Genomic DNA, 25,035 nt, shown 5'->3' on the forward strand with positions numbered 1-25,035 from the left:
AAATTTTTTAATACGATAAACATAAAATAAGGATGCGTCGCACAGGATCCGCGTCAAAAAATTATCGATTTCTAATATTATAAGACGAGCCAAAAATTCGTCGATTATACATTTTAATAGTACATTGATTACAGAATCTTTTGGTACTATGCAGACACCAGCGTACAAACTTTTTCATTTGCTATACATAAATTAAGGATGCGTCGCACTTGGTCCGCGTCAAAAAAGTATCAGTTTCTAATATTTTAAGACGAGCCAAAAATTCATCGATTATACATTTTAATAGTACATTGATTACAGAATCTTTTGATACCAAGCAGACAACAGCGTACAAACTTTTTCATTTGCTAAACATAAATTAAGGATGCGTCGCACAGGGTCCGCGTCAAAAAAGTATCAATTTCTAATATTTTAAGACGAGCCAAAAATTCACCGATTATACATTTTAATAGTACATTGATTACAGAATCTTTTGGTACCATGCAGACACCAGCGTACAAATTTTTTAATACGATAAACATAAAATAAGGATGCGTCGCACAGGGTCCGCGTCAAAAAGTTATCGATTTCTAATATTATAAGACGAGCCAAAAATTCGTCGATTATACATTTCAATAGTACATTGATTACAGAATCTTTTGGTTCCAACCAGACAACAGCGTACATATTTTTGAACTTGATATACATAAAATAAGATTGCGTCGCATGGGATCAGCGGTAAAAAAGTATCGATTTCTAATATTTTAAGACGAGCCAAAAATTCATCGATTATACATTTTAATAGTACATTGATTACAGAATCATTTGGTACCAAACAGTCACCAGCGTACAAATTTTTTAATACGGTAAACATAAAATATGTATGCGTCGCACAGGGTCCGCGTCAAAAAAGTTTCGATATCTAATATTTTAAGTCGAGCCAAAAATTCATCGATTATACATTTTAATAGTACGTTGATTACAGAATCTTTTGGTACCATGCAGACACCAGCGTACAAATTTTTTAATACGATAAACATAATATAAGTATGCTTCGCACAGGGTCCGCGTCAAAAAATTATCGATTTCTAATATTATAAGACGAGCCAAAAATTCGTCGATTATACATTTCAATAGTACATTGATTACAGAATCTTTTGGTACTATGCAGACACCAGCGTACAAACTTTTTCATTTGCTATACATAAATTAAGGATGCGTCGCACTTGGTCCGCGTCAAAAAAGTATCAGTTTCTAATATTTTAAGACGAGCCAAAATTTCATCGATTATACATTTTAATAGTACATTGATTACAGAATCATTTGGTACCAAACAGACACCAGCGTACAAATGTTTTAACTTGATATACATATAATTATATTGCGTCGCATAGGGTCAACTGTAAAAAAGTATGGATTTCTAATTTTTTAAGGCGAGCCAAAAATTCATCGTATATATATATCAATAGTGTATTGTTTGCAGATTATATTTATACCATAAGCATACCAGCGTACTACCTTTTTGGTCCAATATACGTTATGTAAATCTGCGCCGTATGGGATTTGCGGCTTAAAAATTTTAATTTTCGATATTTCAAAACATGCAAAAAATTAATCTTATATACATTTTAACAGTACATTGTCTGCACATTATCACGAGTTATGCGTGACTGCATGCATATATTGCGGTAATATATGTCGAAACTCATTTCTACTGCGCATTCGGAATTCGAATTATATCAAGATTATCGAAAAGTGTCGGACGATATATATTTGTGACTCTAGTTATGAAAATAATTTTTGTTTTAATAATTATATCTACGAAACCTTAATTGTAAATTTGTATTCATGTCTCACTTCTATTCTTAACTTAATAAATATACTACTTCTTAATTAAATAATTATATTAGAAAATATTAATATAGTAAGGTAATTAAATTTTAAAATAGTAATATGTTATAAAAATTAAAATAGCAATATATTGTAAATAATATGTTGTAATATCTTATCCTCGATTAATATTTTTGTTACAGAAATCAGCTGATTAAAACGTTAATTTGCTAATTAATTTTTAAAATAAGAATATGTTATAACATTTAAAATAATATGTTTTAAATAATGTAATATATAATTCCTTAAACTCGATTAATATTTATAACAGCTATCAGCTGATATCTGTCAAAAAATATTAATCGAGCTTAAGGAATTATATATTATTTTAATTTTTATAACATATTTTTATTTATAAATTTAATTGGCAATGTAATGCTTTAATCATCTGATTTCTGTAAAAAAATATTAATGAAGTTTAAACAAACTTTATATAAATACATCATACTTTTTTTAATAAAATCGAGGAATGGCATAACGCGCGCTTGTGTTATTCTAGTCTTTTTCTAAAAAAGACATATTAAGTCGATTCTCGCAAGTATTGTTGCCTCTTTTCCGCAAAAATATTAATCAAAATTTAAAGTATTATAACATATTATTTAAAACATGTCATTATTTTATTTAATTTTATTTTGGACTAACTGTCAAACTGCTAACTGCTAACCCTCACGATGACAGCCTCTTCATGCTACAAATATAACACATAAGGCGAATGTCAAAAATATTAATCAAGTTTAAAGTATTATAACATATTATTTAAAACATATTATTATTTTATTTTATTTTATTTTGGACTAACTGTCAAACTGCTAACTGCTAACCCTCGTGATGACATTCTTTCGATGCTACGAATATAACACAACGCGTATCGACAGAGAGCCAATCAGCATCGCGGAAAAGCGACAACAATGTCAATAACATGCCTTTTTTAGAAAGGGGATTGAAAATCGATACTTTTTTAACGCGAACCTTATATAACGAAGAATTATACTATTTGTATTAAACGAAAAAATTTGTACGCTCAAATCTGTTTGGTATAAAAGTAATCTGTATAAAATCTACTATTAAAAAAAACAATCAATTAATTTTTGGCTCTTTTTAAAATATTGAAAATCGATACTTTTTTAACGCGAACCCTATATAACGAAGAATTATACTATGTATATTTAACGAAAAAATTTGTACGCTTGAATCTGTTTGGTATAAAAGTAATCTGTATAAAATGTACTATTAAAAAAAACAATTAATTAATTTTTGGCTCTCTTTAAAATATTAAAAATCGATATTTTTTTAACGCGGACCTTATATAAAGCAGAATTATATTATGTGTATTAAACGAAAAAATTTGTAAGCTCGAATATATTTGGTATGAAAATAATCTGCATAAAATGTACTATTAGAAAGAACAATTGATGATTTTTGCCTCTTATTAAAATTAATTTATACTTTATTGCCGCGGACCTATAAAACTCAGACTTATATTATGTGTATTATATAAAAAATCTTGTACGCTCGAATCTGTTTGGTATAAAAGTAATCTGCATACAATGTACTATTAACAAAAAACAAGCGATGAATTTTCTTTTTTTTTTAGTATATTTAAAGATAAAACTTTGTAGACGTGAACCGTACACTGCGCAGACTTATATTATGTATATTATATAAAATAATTTGCATGCTCGCGTATTTATTTAATATAAAGAGCCAATATAATTTATCGCTTGTTTTTTTTAATAGTACGTTGTTTGCAGATTTTTTTTATACCAAATAGATACGAGCGTGCAAATTCTTTTATTTGATATACATAATAAAAGTTTGCGCCATGTAGGATCCGCTGCTACAAAGTATCGATTTTTGATATTCGAAGAATAGGCAAAAATTTATTGCTCGTATATTTCGATAGTACATTGTATTATATATATAAAAGTTATCTACAAACAATGAAATATATTATTCGAGTTTTAAGTAGTAAACATATTATTTGTAATATTATTTATAACATTTTTAATTTTTATAACATATTTTTATTTTAAAATTTAATTAGCAAATTAACGCTTTAATTATCTGATTTCTGTCAAAAAATGTTAATCAAATTTAAACAAACTTTATATAAAAATATCATTTTTATAATATCATTCTTTTTAATATAAAATTGAAGAATGGCGCGCGCGTAGCGCGCGCTCGTGTTGTTCTAGTATATGTAAAAATATAATAATAATGTATGTTAATATTTATAATATATAGAGTAAAATATAATCAATACAGTTAATGAAATATACAATTAAATCTATATATAAGACGTGTACATGTGTGTATTTCAATTACAATATAATTTATTGAAACAAACACCAAAGATGATTTTACCATCAAAAAATGAATGTAGCTATGTATTGATTTCTATGTATGCGCTTCTAAAATGGATGTAGATGACAGTAGTGGAAGCTTGGTAACCTTCCACGAGATTGTATGTTCCCATTTCCTTTCAGTACTAGTGTCACTAGAAATCTATAGTTTACGTTACGTATATTATAGATTTTCTGTACTGGCAGTAATACTGAGAGGAAATGGGAACATACAGTGTAAATTCACCTACTTGTATCTATAAAACTCCAGAATTTCTTAATCTTAATAGCAATCATTCTAGCAATATTTTCATTTCAACAATCAAAAGCTTTCATTAATTAAAAATTTACGCAAGAACATCAAATTCCTTTATCCAAATCAAATTTTTATTTGCAAGCTTTTTCAATTAAATTAATTATAGAGTTTTTTAAATTATAGTTTTAAACACACATATAACATCCAAAAAGTATAAAAATGCAAATACATAAAATTTGATCAATTAATTTTATACTTATTATTAATATAAGATTGTATATCTTTATTCATACATTGTACTCTTAATAAAGATATGTTTTTGTGTTCTATATTATATAATTTTAGTCATAATTTTTTTTTTAAATTTAGTTTAATAAAATTTAATACTATTGTATTCTTTAGAGTATTATTGTATATTTTAATATTGTAATTTATTATTGTATATTTTATTCTATTTTATGTTATTTTGGCTATTAATTACGCACATTTATCGCATTTGAATAATCTCACAAGTATTCTAATTTAATTAAATTTTCATTTTATTTATAATTTACTCAATATATAAATATTTTGCCATAAAATAGTAGATTCTCTTCATTTAAATAGCGCGCTCCTTATTAAGTTGGACAAAATAAGGACACAGTATGTTCTTAAATGAACCGATATAGTAGATGCTTAATATAGGCGTTTCCTCTATACTTGATATACATATGTATAAAACAGAAAAAAATTTACTCCATGAAATAGCACTCTAAACTTCTCTCCGTTAATAACATTGCATAAGAAGAAATTTTGCATTTTGAATATAATTAAAATGTAGTAACATCGAAATTCAATTTTTAATTGAGAAAAGTATCGAACTTCGATTAATCGAAAAGAATCGAGATACCCATTCCTAGGAAACATGACCAGCAATCTTGATAGAAACTAGAAACATCAAACATCTTGGGGTAAACAGCTGTAGTTGACAGTGTAGTTAAATGATATCAAGTAATGCACACGCACGGTATACATTTGAATAATAAACAAATGACTTGAAAAAAGTTCACGTCTATCACATGTAACGTAAGTAGCAATTAAAATTATTTTACACATTATTATCACATCTTATTGCAGGATCAAATCAGTTATTACGAAAAGATTATGAATCATCTTCATAAATGTGAGTCAGCACATTCACGTGATTCTATGTCTCTTAACGTTTATAAAACGAATATCAGTCGCATCGTACTGATGATACAGAGATATCGATCCGTTTTTATTAGCGATTGCTATGAGAAGGACATGAAACACAAATCATGGATGTTTAAAAAATAATATTAACCTATAAAGAAAAATATCCTTCAAAATTAAAAAGTAATTATTTAACTCCTATATACAAAATAATGAATATTAAAATAATGATATACGTATTTAGTAAAATTAAGAGAAACAACGAAAACAATTTTTTTATAATTTACCTATAAATTGGTCACCCTGATTTATGCTACTTTTTGTAACAACTGATTTAATTTTTTATAAAAAGTATTTATAAATAATTTTCATTATTTTGCGGAAATATCTTATGTAAATAAATTTTATTGGAGTAAATCAGTATATTTATTTCATTCCAAATATTTGTTTTGTTATATTAAAAACATATTAGATATATTAAGTAATATAAATGTTCTTAAATATCTTTTTGTAGAATAAGAATATCTCTTTATATAAGAAGAAAAATATAATTACTGTTTAATATTACATTAATTTCAGACCATAAATTTTTGAAATACTGCAGAACAAATTATTCGACAATATGTGGGACGAAGACCTAAATATTATTGTTCTACCTACATTGTCTACCATGATTTTCTTTGTATTCACGATCAATTTCTTCCGATACCTCATAAGTAGTTCTGATATTCAGATTAGAGATGTTACAAAAAAACATAATTGGGAGTCAATCAGGGGAACAACCAAGGTACTTTCAAGAATTTTTATGAGATTATTTTAATAGTTTTTTGTATATATATATATATATATATAGAGAGAGAGAGAGAGAGCAATAAAATAAAATATGCATATATCCAATATTTCCGAATGATATATCCAATAATTCCAATATGACTTAAAATTTGAATATTATTATTTTTAAATATAGTGCATTTTTTCTACTTGCTAAATTGACATAATAGTTTTTATAATAATAAAAAGTTTTCTACACCATTGCACACACACACACATGATCTGTTGTGTGTTATATAAATTAGAATATTTATTTAATCTACAAAATATTAATTATAGCATGATAAAAATAGTAGTCTTTGTATCATGAAAAAAATTATATATTTAACACAAAATCAAAGCAATAATAGATTAAATAAAAAAATATATAGAGAATTATTTTTTATATATTTACATTTCGATATACAGGCATATTATTGTAGTATTTGCGAGGCTCTATTGTTGAATCTTGATGGCCTTTTTTGTGATTCTTGCGGTGTGTGTGCGGATCGAGGTTGCATAAAGCTTGCCGATAAACAGCTAAAATGCAAAGCGATAACTTTTAATAATGATCAACCGATGAAGCATCATTGGGTCAAAGGTGTGTTATTGTTTACTAACATGTGACGAATACACGTGTTTTTGTAAATATATTTCGCTCTTTAAATATATATTTTGATGTGTTTCTGAAGGTAATTTACCACTTGTTGCCATGTGCTATATCTGCGAAGAAGAGTGTGACATAGAACCCGGTCTCACGGACTGGTGGTGTTGTTGGTGTCATAGATGTGTTCACAAAGCATGTAAATCTGCCCTCTCTGAAGTAATAATTAATGATATTTTTCCATTTTATCGATATCTTTTTTATTTCTTTCGCTATAAAAAAAATCACTGACTCGCTGAGAATTCTCATGTCGTATATGTAAAAAATAATTGCATTAATTGCGTTACATAAGTCATTTGCAATGGTTCTTCGTCAAACAATTAAACAAATTTTTTGTCAGAGTTTCTTGATCTTAAATAATAAAAAATAGCAATCTTAGAATAGCATTTTACATACAGCGATAACGCTTTTCGTTTCGTTCATCGCAAAAAGGTGAAACAGATTGAGAAAGACTTGCTTTTATACTTTCTTTTCAGATTTGTGATTTCGGAAAGTTCAAATTAATGATTATTCCGCCAGGAAGTTTGGAAGTCATTAATCGACGTAGCACAATGAGACGCAGATTACATCTTCGTTCTGTTATACCACCGAATTGGTCTGACTGGAATCCACTCATCGTTGTAGGTAAATGAAAAGAAAAAAAAGAAAAATTGCTCGAAATATATACAAATATATGTATTTTTATGATATTCTTTTATGCAGGCAATAGGAAATCTGGGAATAATGATGGTAGCAAAATTTTATCTCTCTTCAGAAGATTGTTGAACCCCGCGCAGGTCATGGATTTAGCTGAACGTGATCCGGTCGCTGCTCTCGAATGGTGTCGATTGTTAGAAAAAAACCCATCTACTATACTTGTAGCCGGTGGCGATGGAACTATTGCATGGTTACTAAATACTATTTACAAACTTGATTTAAAGGTATATATAAATTCTTTTTTTTGTTTATATATAAATCACATACTTGCATATATATATGATAGAAGATACGAGTACAAGCAAATATTTTTATATTTTATATTATTTTTATATGACACAGCCTATTCCGTCTGTAGCAATAATTCCTTTGGGAACAGGCAACGATTTATCTAGAGTTTTGGGATGGGGAAAACAACACGATTCGCTCGAGGATCCCGTAGAGCTCCTGAAGAAGGTACAAACAGCGGAGAAAGTAATGCTTGATAGGTACATGATAAAAAAATAAGATATACGCGCTTCTTTACATTATCGATTAATTAGAAATTAGATGTACATCAAGCTTGTGAGAGTTTAGGTGGTCCGTGATGATAAAACCATACGGCGGGCTAGGATTCAGAGGTTCGCATCGAACCTTATTTATGTACAACTACATAAGCGTGGGCGTCGACGCACAAGTTACTTTGAATTTTCATCGCACAAGGGAGAGCCGATTTTATCTCTTCAGTAATAGGATATTTAACAAAGTAATTTCTTCGTCAAATAAATAGGTTTCTTGTTTATGCGTGTAAGTTGAATAAAGCAATTTGTATCTGTTGCAGTTGTTATATTTATGCTTCGGTACGCAACAAGTCGTAGAAAGAGAGTGTAAAGATCTCGATAAAAGTTTGGAAGTCTATTTGGACGATAAGAAGGTAGAATTACCCTCCATTGAAAGCGTAGTGATACTTAACATTCCATCTTGGGCTGCTGGTGTTGATCTATGGAAAATGGGAGCAGAAGGTTAATATAATACTTGATATAAAGACAAATAGAAACATAGACTCCGAATAGAGACATCTTAGTAATATTACTATTATATATATTATTTAACAGATGACGAAAGTTCAGGAGTACAAAGTATTAATGACGGTAAGCTGGAGGTAGTGGCTCTTTATTCTTCATTCCACATGGCTCAGCTGCAAGTAGGTCTCTCAAAACCGTATAGGATCGGTCAAGCTAGTACAGTGAAGGTATCTTTAAAGTTTTAGCAGTCTTTAAGAAATTTTGTCGCACCTATATTAATTATACATTGTAATAAATATTGTTATCATTCAGATAAAATTATTACGATCATGCGCCATGCAAGTGGACGGTGAGCCTTGGTACCAACATCCTTGCGAATTCAATATAACGTACTGCAATCAGGCATCTATGTTGATGAGCAATGATTTTTGAATATGTTGTGGCTCTATCGAAAAATGCACAAATGCATTTATTTATACATTACTGTTTGATTACCAGTATATATATATATATATGTATATTTGTAATATTTGCTAGAAGCGATTATAACTTGATTGACGATGGAATCAAAATATGATAATGTGAGATATTGCGGAGAGGAACAAATCTAGTCAATGTTATTGCAAGAAATTGTACGTTATATCTTTTATGAATTATAAATGTTTCGTAATTCTATTTATTGATGCTGTATTTATAATAAAAATATATAAACAATAAAATAATAAAAGAATAAAGATAATTTGATGTTTATTACATAAAAATATCTGTCTAACAATCTATTTCTTTTAGAATGTTTTACTTACCTCTCTTCTATCCTCTCTTTATATTCCTCACACTTATATTAAATCGATGATATTTTATTTTCAAGGTACGAAATTGGCAATTAATCTAAATGTAAAATTAATTTATGTGTGAAACTTCAGTCAAATGTTTAATATTAACCATATGATTTAATATAATTTTATTTAAAGTTTATAATCTGATAAAATAATATATATAAAATCGATAATCTTCTTTTTGATGACCTGATGCAACGAGAGAATAACAGAAAATTAATTTTATTAAATTATGACAGAACGACAGATGCATTTTCTATGCATTTTAATAACTATTTGGATTTTGCATGAGACGGCTAGAATAATGAAGGACATTGAGTAAAATATATTAAAAATTGAAAAATAAAATTAATAATGGCCAAAATCATTTTCGACTACACAAAATAATAAATGTTGAACATTAAAACATTAAGTTCAAAATGCGACCGAAAAATTATTCGTGAGTATATAATATATGTATATATATTAAAATCACGAAAATTAATTTATTATAATACAATTATTATACATAATTATAATTCGTGAAAATAGTACAAAAAAATGTATAACGAATGGCGAAACATTGTTGTTAACATTTTTCATACATCTTTGTAACATAATTATTGAATACCTTTTCCTCTGAGGTATCAGAAAGATTCCTTTCTAAAGCAAAATCCAAACTGATCGCATTTGTATCGAAGAATTCTAGCGAGCTGCGGCGGCCCGCAATAAAAAACTGTAATTTTTCCCTTCTTCTTATCCTGCAGCTGCTTGAAAACCTTATCCCAATTTGGACGACCAGCGTTTGTTCGGGTTTTTAAACCTGTGATAAGGTCTCGTTTCTCCTAATCAAATAATAATGAAAAAGTAACAATGGTAATTCGAATTCAAATTAATCAAATTTTATCAATTAAATGCTAAATTATTTATAAAATTTATAAACTCTCGAAATAATTATAATGATCTCTGACCTTTTCGTGCAGAAGATCCAGCGCTAATTGCAAACCGACCGCTTTCATATCGTTCTTCTGCAATGCGCTTGTAATGTACATGTGCATCTCCAAAAAGCGTTCCATGGTAATACCTAACTCGGCCTGTTCCATCTCAAGTTGCGACAATAAATTAACAAACCATTCAAACGAACGTTGATCGCGATTGATCCAAAAAAAGTCAACCTATATATAGAATATTTTCCTAAATTTAAAAACTTAATGTACGGAGAATATGAACGAATCAACGAATATGATGATATGAGTATGATTACATAATTACCTTTTCTGATATATTTAATAATATAATTATATAATAATATAATTTCGAGATTTGTTTTACACATATTTGTTTATTACATAATTACGTTATATACATTATTATATCATTCTTTACTATCACAAATATTAAACATTATTAATTAGTAAAAAAAGCTCATATAAATTTTATTCCAAGATTGATGAAATGCGGAAATTGAAATATAGGTACCTTTTGTAAATTCATTACAGTGGGCGGAATTTCACTAGCCCAGGAGAAGGAGCACTTTGGACAAGTATGCCTCGCTTTCCAGTATCGATGCATAATTGATTGTAGTATGGAGGCGAAGGGTGTAACTCCGATTCCTGTGCCGATTAAAACAGCGTGTTGCGCACGAAAGATGTGGCTTGACGGTGCCCCATAAGGACCATCCAAAAACATCTACAATGATGTGACATTATGGTTACGAAACAATTTATGATTAATTATCAATTAAAATTATAAAATCGACGAAAATGTCGCGTAAAGTTTGTGTAAAAATTAGAGAAAGATCTTTACCTCCAGTGGTTTCCCTACGGGATAATTTATGGGCGTGTGAGAAGAAGTTTCGGATTTCAAATCTAAACTCTCTGAACTATCCACAGCTTCGTTAAAAGCTTTTCTCAATCTGCCCTCTTCTGCCGCGATCTGCATAGTCACTGTAGGTGTGGTAGGTGTCATTTCAATTCCACTCGCATTCGCATTTGATGCTGTATAAAAACACACATGTAACAAATAAAAATATTATATAAAAATTTGCATTTAAAATCATTTTTATAGTAACGATATTGTATTTTAGCACACATAAAAATTCATATGTGTCAGCACACAAAAAACAATCTGTATTTTTGTTATTTGTAATAAATATAATTAAAGTAAATAATTGATTATTTTTTATAATTATTATTATAAAATATAGTTATTATATTTTGTATCACAAAAATACGTACCTCTCCAAATAAACATTATTATTTTTTATTCCACAACTTACCAGCGTTCGATGATGCATCGAATTCGTAATCGCACGATTCGAGACTGGGTGTTTTGAAAGCTATGATAGTTGGTTTCGTTCGCATGTATCGAAAGCTTTGAGCTAATGATTTATTCTGTGGACTCAAATAAGCTAAACCCAATGACTTCAGCCGCGCACGTCTCATTTGACACTCATCAAAACTTCTTTCCGATTCTGATCTCATATAATCACGAAGTCTAAATAAATTTTATTATACATATACATCATATACATATATAAACTGATTTAAGAGATTAATATTTTAGAGATTATTATAATTGTTATAACAATATTAATACGATATTAATTTATTAAAATATTTAGAGAATTAATCGTGGTGATAAAGAAATAGCGAGATAAGAAAGTAATTTTTTCAAAGGCGAGTAAATATTCTACATATTATAAATCTACTCACGCCCTGAGTCGTTCTCTTTTTTTACTCCTTGTCTGCATATCGGGCATCGAATGTGATTTTTCAAGAGGCATTTTGCTATCAAGAAGTAACCGATGGAGTCTCCTGTTTCTTCTCGCAGACATATCCGTCCATCCCTTATTTGATTCCGGCGTATCTATATTAATTAAATTTATTATGTAATTTAATATATTAATTTTATTAAGCAAATATATATATATATATATATAGATTATATTTCATTATATGTGTATAAACTTATTATCAATAATAATGTAATTTTATAAACATGATTAATATATAATATTAATAGTATTATTGTTTCTTTAAAAACAATATATGTAATAAAATATCTGCAAATAACAATATATAATAAAATAAAATAAAATAATATATATATATAATAAAACTGTTTATTGTCACTCAAATATGTATATGAGTCTTACTTTCTGGGGTTTTTAAATATGAAGATTCAGTAATAGGTGTATGCAATATGGTTTTCGATACATCAGATACAAACGTAGGGTTATCAAGACCATGAACATAAGCTACCGTCTCTGTTGAAGGTCTCTGTCGCATAATAAGTGGTAATTTCTTGCCACTAAGGAATCTGTATGATGAAAGATATAAAATATGACATGCGTTAATCAATTACTTATTAATAATGTGACAATTTAATTATTAAAAATAATTTGTATTAGGTATAAGTTTTATGCACAAATATTATTTCTGTATGAGATCTTTGCATAAGTATTTTTGAATCGGCAGACTTACGATTTCTTTCGAGGAATATTTGCGTTATTGCAATTTTCGACAAGTAAGATATCGCCACGATGCAGTTTTATTTGCTCTTTTTCAAAGTACGAATACAAACTGTTGGTCCACTCACCGACTGCGCGAATGTGCAGCCACATATAATCTATACAAAAATATTATCGATCTTGAATTCTTCCTGATATATAATTATTGCGTATAAATAAATTAATTTTATTAGCAATAAAGAGCATAATCTTCGCGTAAAAATATTTCAAATAATATAATTTAAATATACAAATACTAAAAAATACAGCAAACTAAAGAAAAAAATTGCACTTATAGAATCAAATATATCGAGAAGTGAATCGTACAATTTGTGTGTATTTAGTTATTACATCAATAATATTATTTTAGAAAAATTATTTTCGGATTTGATTGACATAAAATTGCAAATCACAGCTTACCTTCCTGTTCCGGAGCACTGCTAATGGTAAAAGGATGCCACTCGTATTTTGCTATCACCGGGATCCTAACGAATACATAATCACCGGGATGAAAGTGAAAATGAGGTGGTCTTTTGATGACTAAATGAGTCACCTTCGAAGGTAACATGAGGCCGGAACTTATATACGTCTTGCCACGCTGCGAACGTAACCATATCAATCGACGAATTTTCTCTACCAAATATATCACGCCCGGGCCGACGAACCATTTCCAGAAATTTGGGCCATGAAAGATTATTAAAATCCAGAACGGTATGTACAACAGATGAGACCAATAAAATATCTGTATTATTAATAAAAAATTACGGAATTATTATAAAAGGTAGATAAAAACGAATATATATATTGGATTGGACAATTAAAATTTTTGATACAAAAAATTATAATTACGAAATAATGACCTCAAAACAGCCTCCGCGCCGTACAAATGCCATGGAACAAATCGTCATAATGACAAGTATAATAAGCAGAACTACTCCAGTCGGATATGCACTACCTGCTACCAAACCAAAATATCCAGGCCGACTCGTCAACAACCATTCGGACATCGTATAATTCCCGCTATTCATTTTCTCGTCTTTTATGATTACCGTACCTATGGATTATCATCCATAATTAGATATAATTGTTATAATTAATTAGTTATAATTTTATTATAATTAAATGTAAAATAAGATAAATCTTGGTTTCTCTCTTAAGAAAAAGTAAATTTAAAAAAATTTTTCAAGTTAGAGAGATTATGTATAATATATTGCATATAACTAAATAAAGGATCTATTAAATATACCACAGTAAATAAGATGCATCAAAGTATGCACAATGCTGAAGATTCCAATCAATATCCCCGTCATTTTATGAAGATATATATGGTGATCTAGAGGCAATACGGAATTAAAGCCGTGTGTTCGCAAAAACGTGATGCACTGGCGCAGCATCAGGACCAGGATAAATGTACAGTCAAAGTTCAAACATTGTCCTAAAATGTAATTTTGCAAAATCAGTTTAATTCTAAATCTTTTTGCATTGTTCCCTCTTTTAGAGACATCGACAAAAATTTAATTCAATATTAAATAGTCAATATTTTAAAATAATAATTACAAACTTGTTAAAAAATTTGTATCTATAAACAAGTTGTTAAAATAAATTTATTATAATTTATGTGATATATTTTTAAATATTTAAAACAAATAAACTTTATATTTTTCTATACTATATCTATGTATTTTTCTTACCACATGCACGTGCGATCATTACATAACCGTTATAATTCCGATACTCATAGAGACGAGAGACGAACAAAGCTACATTGATAAAGATGAATATCGAAATAAAAACGATGTAGACATAATTGTTTTTCATGTATGGCTTTGTGAGTTGGTACGGCCGAAGGGACGAAACAGTTCCCAAAATGGATCTTTGTTTTGGCTTTGGTTGCGGTGGTACCAACCATCGATCTATGCTGCGATTTTTTTCATGTTTAATACTTGCTTCAAAAGTGTAACGATTCAAAATTTATTATAACAATTGAAACAACGTTTCAATAATCAATAATAAATTTTATAAAATAAAATTAAAAAACTGAATAAACTCCCATTAAAATTCTCTAATGTTTTTAAATAATTTTTAACTTAATTTTATATATATATATATATAATTTATTTATTTATCTTGTAATGCTCCATCTAACCTGATCGAGAGATTTTCCAGCAGACCTTCATGCTTTTCTAACTGCCTTTTTAAAGCTTCGAAAGTAATCGCGCCTCTATTATCCTGATCAGCATCTTCGAAGAGTGCAATTGTTAGATCTTCGATTTGCTCGTCGCTAAACTTCATCCCATTCTCTTCCATACAAGCTCTCATCACATGTTCCAGCTCACGAAGTTGTATCAATCCATCGCCTTTTATTAATTAAAAAAAAATATGAAATAATGAAAACAATTTACATACAGATAAAAATATCTAAAAATCTGGAATAAAGAAATTATTTTTCCGATGCTTTCTGCAAATCTCTTGACATTAAGTTTCATAAATATTTTATGTGAATAAATAACTTATAATTATAAATATTACCATCGATATCATAAACTTTGAAGAGGAACCTAATCTTATCATCCGGAGACTTTCCAGCAAATTGATGCATAGCATCTAAAAATTCTTGAAGTGATATCGTGCCAGAATTGTCTCTGTCGAATATTTGGAAGACTCTTTCAGTGAAGAATGGCTAAAAATTAATTAAGATATATATTATTTGATTTATATTTGAATGAGTAAAATTAATACGCTCATCTTATTTCAGTCCAAAATTTTATGCAATTGATGTATGAATCTTGCTTGTATAATATATAAACATAGAATAAACAATGTAAATAACGCTGAGAAAAACGCAATTAGGATATTTCAAAAAAGCAAAACCGAAATTATAAAAATCTCTACATGTTTAAGATAAAGAATACTTATGCTTCCTGCCTACGTTCTTCGAAGTGACAATTGTATTGAATTCTTCGCGCCGAATTTCCCTCTCATTCCCAACAGTCTGCTTGAATATCTTTTCGAGCCATTCGAGATTTCTTTTATCGAAGCCAGCACGTGGTCTGACAGAAAGCATTTAATCGATTAATACACAACGATCGAAAGCTAACGAAATTAAGAAGCTTAAGAAAGAATGCTTAATATTGACAAAAACACAAGGATAATAAATCTCTATATTATACCGGGTGTCCCATTTTAAAGGACCCACTCAAATATCTCAGAAACACTGCGTTAAATCAAAAAATGTTTCCTACAAAAGTTGTAGGGTTTCGAGGGGGACATAACATAGTAATTAAGAATATTTTTAAGAAATATTTTTATTTTTAACGGCTCTCAGTATTTAATAAATAAATAAATGTGATTTTTACAAATCCGGTCAATACAGCCAAGCACGAAAATTAATTCTAATCTTTTAGGTAAGATTAGAATTAATTTTCGTGCTTGGCTCTATTGGCCGGATTTGTAAAAATCACATTTATTTATTTATAACATAGTAATATTCATATGACCTTGGGCGGCGTCTCCAAGATCAAGTGAAGGTGAGAAATTTTTTCAATGGAAACCCATATTTTTTATTATAACATCTTTTTCTACTAATTAATTTGAACAACTTTTATCTGAAGCATTTTTTTATTTTCTTCAAAATTCATTCTCACCTTCACTTAAGGTTAACCTTCATTAACCTTGGAGACGCCGCCCAAGGTCAAATGAATATTACTATGTTATGTCCCCCTCTAAACCCTACAACTTTTGTAGGAAACATTTTTCGATTTAACGTAGTGTTTCTGACAATGAGATATTTGAGTGGGTCCTTTAAAATGGGACACCTACTATAATGAGCATATTACCTGGTATTACTCACGCCAGATATAAACTCCATGATTTGGGCTGATGTTACGTATCCTGAGTTCTCTTGATCGATTAAACGAAACAGTTTATCCACGATCTGTAATGCGTGAAAGACACTTTTAAATCGAACATAAAATGTATCTGACACAAAACGTTTGCTTCTTGAATTCACTTCTCAAAGAATTGAAGAGTTGACAAACGGCACACTTGTAGCTTAAGCACACTTGTAATTGAGCAGTTTCTCTTCTGAAGTAACTTTTGAGAGAGATTTTTCTTTTTTCATCTTCGTCAAGAAATATATGCAAAATTACACGTATACGAAAAAAACTGTATATACATCATTACTGATTTATTGTTAGTATATATAACATTTGATTTCTAAAGAAATAACACGAACAGCGTATCGCTGTAAACGTGTCTTTAAAGCATACACACATGCTGTAATCGCATCTTTGACTATCTACTTTTAAAGAATTAGCATTCTTAACTGTGTTTCTCCTCGCTGTGTTTGCTCACATCTTCTTTTACGTACATTCTTTTGCGACAATAATGAATTAAATTTTCTTTATTTATTACTCCTGCGTATTAATCTGTATTAATTAATTAATGTGTTTAATTATATTATCTTAATGATCTGTACAGATAATTGCAACGTTCTCTTCATTAAATAATGCATAGTCATAATTTTACTATAACATAAAGTATCTTGCTCTAATTTAATAATTATTTACATAAATGAGGCGATAATTTCAATTTTTTACGTCTATTTATTTCAAATATAAAAATAACACAACTTACCCCTTTGGTATAAAAAATCTGTTGAAAATTGAGAAGATTTACTGGATTCTCCCCGCATAATACATATGCGACACTTTCGATCTGATCGATAAAATCATTTTGCTTCTCGTTTCTATTAAATTAATAAAAATAATGTAGAATTAAAAGGGATATAAAATATATATATATATATTTATATTAGTACATACGCGCGCATATATATATTTAAAGTAATATTGAAAAATTTCTATTCACGAAAATATTATAAAATTCGTAAATAATAGAGAATTATTCTTACGTCAGCCTCCCTTTCAGGAATTCGATCCATTCTTCTTGCTTCAGTAACTCATCACGATCTTGATCAAATAGTATAAATAATTTTTTAAGAAGTGCCTGGAAAATATCGATAAATCTCGTAAGTAGCATCAATTTATTCATCACAAAATTTTTGAACAATATGAAACAATATTAATATACATATACATATTTATTACCGTTATATATTTTTACATTATATTCTAATATTTAAAATATAATACATATTATGTCAATTAGTTTTTGATACTGCATATTTGATATGCAAATTACTTGAAATATATCTCCTACACTTGTGTGTATGTATCGTATATCTGGGACAAAGATAATGTGTGATAATGGAAACCTATTTATTAAAATTCTAGCCTCAGGTGTGTATATATATATATGATGGCGTCAATTTTGCATCGATATGACACATATCGATCACCATCGGATGTCGGCGACGGGGCTATAAACACACGTGTATATTTTACTCTCGATCGTTAAGAAATGGGTCAATGTCATAAGAGATTACGCTGCGTGCTCCTCCTCGACATATACAAGATCCAGAAACATGTCCCAATCTTGTGAGTTAGTGAATGTGATGTATGCAGGTTGCACTTGAACCATTATTCACAGTTTTAGTGACAGATCCTTTAAACGTTTTTACTCTGATAAATTTTCGGTTCATTTAAATTTAAAATAGATTTTATTTTTATAGAAGTATTTAATTTTAATGGTAATTACAAAGAATGCGATTCGAGTTTTAGTTTATACTAACTTAAAATAAAAAGCTTACAAAATAGAAGTTAAATATAAAAGACGATTTGAGTTGTGGAAAAATATTCGTTCAAAAATAAGAAATTGAGTTTAGAATTAAATGCAAAAATATATTTTAATATATTTGTATTACAATTTAAATAATGCTTTTAAAATTCCCAGGAAAATGTTTTGTTATTAATAGGATGAAAACTGAAAAAGATTTAATTAAATATACGGCATCAAAGTAATTCTAATATCTGATCTGTGTAGCGCTATGCAAACAAAGAATGCAATTTTGCATTGCAAATATAGTACTATAATCTATGTCCGGTTGCTAAAATAAGCGATGCAAGAAGAAGAAGACTGCAAGAACAAGAAATGTCTGTGCTATATCTAATCATTTATTCTTCATTTCTATCTTTCACGCATACTACAAAGGCAGCAGAAAAAATAATAATCAATCATAGCAATTACTTAGGTTTGATGTGACAGCCTAATCAGTTTTATAAGATAATTTTAAACGAAGATATCTGATTGAAAAAAACACCGATATTACTAAATAAAGTTTCAAATGCATTCAATAATATAATCATAAAAAATAATTTATAGACTATATTTTATACAATATAAACTAATGTTTTTTAAATATAATCTTTTTATTGATTACACATGATCATGACTTTAATTGCATTTAAATCATCATTAACATTTTTTATAATAATATCAACATATATTTCAATGTTTGCAGGAACTATGTAATTAAATTGCAAAAGAAAAATCTTTTTTCATTGTGCTTCTAACTTTAATTAATTAAGTTCTGAGCCTTAATTAATTAAGTTCTGAGAACCTTTGATTTTTGTTTCTCGTTCGATTAAATTTAAATATTAAATTACCTAAATGTTTTAACGATATAAATTGGTATTTAACGACCCTCGATCGATAATGACAGTCGATGGCGCATCGGCGATTGATGCGGCGTTTGATGGCAATTAAAGAGTTAATGGATGGTTTAGTAAACGAGGTGTCGGTCCCAGCCGACACGCTATGTTCTACTCTCGACGATCGATCGGTCGGTCGGTCCCAAGCGACCGGGAGGCGCTCCGGGCATCAAGGCCTTCCGCCCGGAGCGATCGGCCACCTTGATCGAAAACCGGGGGGCCCTCGATAGAGACTCTCGTTTCCTTCGATCGTATCGTCACCGCCGCCTCGGGTCTCCTTTTCCTACGCGGATTCTCGAGCTTGGACTCATTGCCGATCGCGATCTTACAAAGGAGACGATTGTCCGATAAATGGCTCGAGATCGCAAATCTCAGCCGAAAATATTTCAACTCCGATAAGGAAATCTTGTCGTCTACGTCGTCTAGCTTTCCTTATTTGGCAAGATCTTTTTATAATTAAAAGAGATGCTGAATGTGGGTTTAAACTTTTATTCTGGAGCAACGTCAATTTTGCATAAAGATATAATCTTGAGAAAGCAATATCTGTCCACGCTCTTATGATAAATTTTTCTATAGATAAAGATATCAAATCTTCTTAAATGACGACATTAAAATTTCGTGTCCCTATAAGTGACAAACATGCGTCGCATTTGTCAAGCGGCATTGCACAATCAACGGTATAATGACAATGCTTTCTGTCGGAGTGTGAAATGATTGACTGGTTGAGCAATCACGATCTCATAGAATACCAATGTGCCAGTTTCGCTTCACTTTTTTTCGTGTCTGTATGTGTTATAATAATAATCTGAGAGAATATTTTTAGAATTAAAAATATAAATATATAAGGAACTATAGATATACACTTGTTCTGTATTTTTTTATGAGATTTTTCAAATGTCACAAGAAAAATATGTTTATATAAAATGTTACGACTAAAAATCCAAAAATTATATCTCAGAATTTGATTTGAAAATATCAGACATAATTATATAAGATACAAATTTTTTAAAACTAGTAAATCCGAGTTGTATCTTTCCACTATATTCTCCAAATCAGTTTCGCATTCTTGTATTAATTAATACATCTTTTAAAAGCTAGATGTTATATAAATCTCACTCATTTACTGAAAAAATAAACTTGTAGTAGGTTTTTAATTATTTTCTCATTTTCTCATACGGCAAATTTTTCATCACAGTTCAAACGTATTTTATATAATTATGATTTTAGTTAATTGGTTATAATTACTTTTAATTAATATTTATACTTTGTTATTTAAACGCAATCTCTCTCTCTCTCTCTCTCAGAAAAAAATTGTAAAATCTATAAATACTTTTTCAAAAGAACGAAAATTGCTGGACAAGCCAATATCTCCGAGTGATGTAAGATCGAGGTTTCACATCTAGTGCCACGCGAGCCTTCTTTTTCTTTACAAAAGAAAGTCAAGTGCGAACCAATAATTACAATAATTGCAATTTCTCATGGCCATTTCAAGAAAGCAGCAGATAACGCGAATTTTTTTTCATCGTAAAATTGTGTTATTTTATTGAAAGATTAATTATTATATATACATTAAATTACATTTACTGACGAAAAAGTCATCATAAAATTAATCCCTGTCATATAAAACTGAAATTACAGCATATTTGTACGATATTATAAGCACAAATCGAAGTCTAAACTTCACTTCAAGATAATAATTTTGTTTGTGACAAGAAACAATGTAACTTGTTGATGCAGCTAACTTTTTGTAATATCCGCTTTTATACAAAAACTTTTCCGAATATCTATGCAAACAAGAGATGTGTCAATTATTTTTTGCATCGTTTTAGCTATTGCTCCATAAAGGTGTCTCATGTTTTGTCTATAAACGATTGTGTTTAACAGAAGTTTTATTCGAGAATGTCTAGTTAATTAACCGTGAGACATTAAATCTGTATATGGAATCAACGTTTTTACAATCATCCACATAACATCAACATACGATTTGAATTACTTGACCGTATTTTTTTCGTGTCCGCTGTCCTACACGAATCTTTAGCTTTTCGATTTAATGATTTTTGCATTTCGTAATATAATCGCTTTCTCGTAATAAGTTACGATATTATTTTACATATTATCGCGATTTCTTTCTACGAAATCACGTTCTACTTATTTGTACGATACGTACTTTAATCGAGATATTTCGAAATAATCGAAAAAGTCATCATAAAATTAATCCCTGTCATATAAAACTGAAATTACTGCATAAGCCTCATTGCTACATAAGTATTTTATGAATGAAAGCGGCATTTCTGCTTCTCTCAGAAAATTCGTAACAATTTCATCGGACATTTTTATGCATTCTAAAAAAATTTATATCGTCATTTTCTGCATTTATATTTTATGTACATAAAATTTATTTATGTTTGAGAAAACTCAAATTTTATAAACTACATAAATTTTATATGATATGATGATTTTTTATACATTATAAAGTTGCACGATTTTTTAAACATTATTTTATTTCTTTAGTCTTTAAATTTCTCTTAAATATCGTTCTCAACATATCCAAGACTTGCCAAAGTAAAAACAAAACGAATAAAACCTCTTACATAATATATTTAATTTTAATTAAACTATTATTATATTATATGATATCTGTTAGTGTTTATATCTAGTTTTTACTACAATAAGCAGAACACATACCTGACCTTGGAAGAGTCTTCTGAAGGCTTCTTTGCTGTAGCGTTCAGATCTTTCTTCTTGTAGTATTTCCTTACACTCCTTTAGGATAGTGGTCCTCCTCTTCTCGATCAGGCATTCTTCTTCCATACAGCTGATATTCTCTTCCATGTTATTGAACACTGTTCGCGATATGTGTTGTGAAGAACGAAAGTGCGACCGAAGAAATGAGATCAGAGTCACTTTGGCAATTCATCACGAAATCAACAAGATTTCTGGCATTTCATTCGTCGCTCTTGTTTAGAACACAAATGATTCAATAAGTCAATCGGATATGTAAATAGAAGATTATATTTGTAAATTTTCGCTATCACATTAAAATTTCAATAAACATTCAAAATATATGAGATACACAAAGTTATAATTAAATTGTAACTTATTAAATATAAATTGAACATAATTTAGCGAAGAGATAATAAAAAAATCAATGTTAACATAATTTTACATGAACATTAGCATTGATTTTTGGGTTTGAATCACGTAGACATTTTATTTGATTCCGACTATAGTATCAGTGAGTTGAAATGTTCACGCGAAACGTAGGAATCAAATAAAATGTCTATGCAATTCAAACCCGAAAATCAATGCTAATTTTTAAATATTATTTGGATAAAAATATAATAAGAAAAAGAGAATATTCAATATTTAGAGAAAAGAATATTGCATAGAATAAAAGCTTGCTCTTAGCTCTTAATTTAAGTTAACAAAATAAAAATTAATTGTTAGAAATAAAATAAAATTTTGTTTAAAAAAAATGGAGACTCGAAATTTATACAGCGCCAAATAAATAAATTTTGTTTTATTTCTATTATTTATGAAATTCGGAGAAACACAGATAAATATACAAATATAATGTAAATACTTTTCGGCTCTCTCCTCTGCGACTATAAAATACAAATTGCTGCGACTGCCTTTTAATAAAATCCTTGTTAAAAAATAGTAGTGACTTGTATCAATGAAAGAAACAACTGTCTTTAAAAAACATTCACTTTTAAACTAGTATTAAAATCCAAGCAAAACTTGCCATTGTGCTTCCGTCACATATCCTTAAGCGAGAGTCTCCTTTGACAACCGATAATTAATTTGTATGTAACAATCCTACCTCTTTTTTCTCACTTAACGGAGCAAGATCTTAGTTCAACGTACATACGAAAACTCACTTTATCGCGCGTATCGAAATTGCCGCGTTAACGTCTCGGTGTTACTGAGAGAAGTCTTGAATGAAAATCATCCTCGGGGCATCAACGAGCCGGCGTTCGCCACGTTGATGATGTCGGTCGGTTATCTGAAAGAGTGTTGGTGCCAGTAACATTCATATTGGATCAAACGGGGGGAGACACTGTGCGAGAAAGAAAGAAAGAAGGGAAGACAGAGCAAAGGGAAGGGAGAGAGATAAATTGGTTTTACAGACGATTCAGATCATGCGGGGATAGAGGAGACAGACAACCTTTCACTTTTTGACAAGCTTGTGTTCCTCCTTCTTCTTTCTGTTGCGTTCTCTTTTTTCTTTCAACTGTTTGTGTTTTGTTTTTCTCTCTCCCTCTTTTCGTAGAACTCCCTTTTCATCCATCTAGCAGGTGCGACCCAGACTCCTATCAGGAATGTACTGGATTCCGTTTCGTATAAATTTGCGGAGGAACCAGTTTCATTGATGGCTCAATGTGCATTCTTGTTCGAATGTTTCCTCAGCTTTCTTGCTTGTTTTATTGCGACTTCTCTGGATTGCGAATATTTTATAGAGATGTTATATATATCTTCACCTCTTATTTGTATTCGTATGCAATGCACAGTTTACTAATTTAAGAAGATTATTTTCAATCTTTAATTAAATTACTCTGTCTCTCTCTCTCTCATTTTCTCTCTTTTATTTGGAAGTTAAATATATATTTAATTTATTCAATGGTTTATAATTTTCATTACCTTATAATTATCCACTTATATATCAGATAATAAATCAATCAATCGATAATATTTTCATCATTATCAATTATTAAATTATTTTTTATGTGGACATTCATTCTCATAGACATACTTGATATATAAGTAACATACTGTATATTAATGTAGTAAATTGTTCATAATACTTCTAACATAATAATAGTGCTATGATAAGTTTTATGCGAGAATTGTTGTTGCATATGTTAATAATAACATATTTCACACATTAGAAAAAAAAAAGAGAGAAAACTTTTAGCTTCTTTGTAATGACAAAAAATCTCAGCTTAGTTCCATCTTCGTTATTGAATAAGCGCGATGAATTTCTATATATGTATTGATATAATGTAAATCGTTTTTATAAAATATATGTCCTTTGGAGAATAGCAATTTCTTCTGAAAGCTTTCTTTGCATAAGACATGAGAGAAAGTTCAATATGTGTGTGTGTATGCACATCTATTAAGTCAAAGATTTATAAATATTTATCAGAAAGTCTTTTATCTCTCTGTCTCGCGAATACACACAAGTGTGAAATTTTATGCGTGCATAAATATGTAAAAACATTTTTGCAGTACCAACAATATATAAAATCAATGCCTACAATTGTACATAATAGACAGTAAATAG

General features: G+C 29.1%; 2 protein-coding genes across 8 annotated transcripts; one reads left to right on the plus strand and one right to left on the minus strand.

The window, feature by feature from the left end:
* The first annotated feature begins 5,395 nt into the window (after positions 1-5,395).
* Dgkepsilon (diacylglycerol kinase epsilon) lies at positions 5,396-9,513 on the plus strand. 3 transcript variants are annotated; one of them, XM_083033925.1, is made up of 12 exons: positions 5,396-5,532; positions 5,584-5,823; positions 6,220-6,427; positions 6,880-7,051; positions 7,143-7,273; positions 7,591-7,738; positions 7,817-8,034; positions 8,153-8,298; positions 8,387-8,555; positions 8,631-8,811; positions 8,905-9,041; positions 9,127-9,513. In XM_083033925.1, the coding sequence occupies exons 3-12, from the start codon at positions 6,263-6,265 to the stop codon at positions 9,244-9,246; spliced, it is 1,587 nt and encodes a 528-aa protein (XP_082890051.1). In that variant the 5' UTR covers positions 5,396-5,532; positions 5,584-5,823; positions 6,220-6,262; the 3' UTR covers positions 9,247-9,513. The 3 variants fall into 3 exon arrangements, with proteins under 3 accessions (XP_082890051.1, XP_082890050.1, XP_082890052.1); XM_083033924.1 differs by lacking the exon at positions 5,584-5,823; XM_083033926.1 differs by lacking the exons at positions 5,396-5,532; positions 5,584-5,823 and having other exon boundaries at positions 6,230-6,427; positions 6,894-7,051.
* Positions 9,514-10,177: 664 nt separating this feature from the next.
* On the minus strand, positions 10,178-23,747 carry Nox (NADPH oxidase). Of its 5 annotated transcripts, XM_083033958.1 has the most exons (21): positions 23,493-23,747; positions 23,335-23,379; positions 22,437-22,707; positions 18,053-18,147; positions 17,776-17,887; positions 16,977-17,074; positions 16,070-16,190; positions 15,670-15,820; positions 15,287-15,497; positions 14,832-15,058; positions 14,387-14,575; positions 14,001-14,194; positions 13,561-13,882; positions 13,115-13,259; positions 12,787-12,950; positions 12,344-12,497; positions 11,908-12,125; positions 11,436-11,626; positions 11,109-11,318; positions 10,601-10,804; positions 10,178-10,474 (listed from the first exon to the last, which is right to left on the minus strand). In XM_083033958.1, the coding sequence occupies exons 3-21, from the start codon at positions 22,581-22,583 to the stop codon at positions 10,277-10,279; spliced, it is 3,351 nt and encodes a 1,116-aa protein (XP_082890084.1). In that variant the 5' UTR covers positions 22,584-22,707; positions 23,335-23,379; positions 23,493-23,747; the 3' UTR covers positions 10,178-10,276. The 5 variants fall into 5 exon arrangements, with proteins under 5 accessions (XP_082890084.1, XP_082890085.1, XP_082890086.1 ...); XM_083033959.1 differs by lacking the exon at positions 23,335-23,379 and having other exon boundaries at positions 23,633-23,747; XM_083033960.1 differs by lacking the exon at positions 23,335-23,379 and having other exon boundaries at positions 23,575-23,747.
* Between the last annotated feature and the right edge of the window lie 1,288 nt (positions 23,748-25,035).

The sequence above is a fragment of the Prenolepis imparis genome, unplaced genomic scaffold (assembly GCF_030444845.1).
Source record: "Prenolepis imparis isolate NDT839.2.m4 unplaced genomic scaffold, iyPreImpa1.0 SCAF_3, whole genome shotgun sequence".
Taxonomy (NCBI): Eukaryota; Metazoa; Arthropoda; class Insecta; order Hymenoptera; family Formicidae; genus Prenolepis; species Prenolepis imparis.

Coding starts and splice junctions, on each gene's coding strand:
- Dgkepsilon (XM_083033925.1), top strand. CDS start 6,263: ATGTGGGACGAAGACCTAAATATTATTGTTCTACCTACATTGTCTACC. Junction 7,274..7,590: donor GTAAATCTGCCCTCTCTGAA/GTAATAATTAAT, acceptor CTTTCTTTTCAG/ATTTGTGATTTCGGAAAGTT. Junction 8,812..8,904: donor ATGGAAAATGGGAGCAGAAG/GTTAATATAATA, acceptor ATTATTTAACAG/ATGACGAAAGTTCAGGAGTA.
- Nox (XM_083033959.1), bottom strand. CDS start 22,583: ATGGAAGAGAATATCAGCTGTATGGAAGAAGAATGCCTGATCGAGAAG. Junction 13,260..13,560: donor CAGTGCTCCGGAACAGGAAG/GTAAGCTGTGAT, acceptor ATTTTTGTATAG/ATTATATGTGGCTGCACATT. Junction 11,627..11,907: donor CGATGCATCATCGAACGCTG/GTAAGTTGTGGA, acceptor GTTTTTATACAG/CATCAAATGCGAATGCGAGT.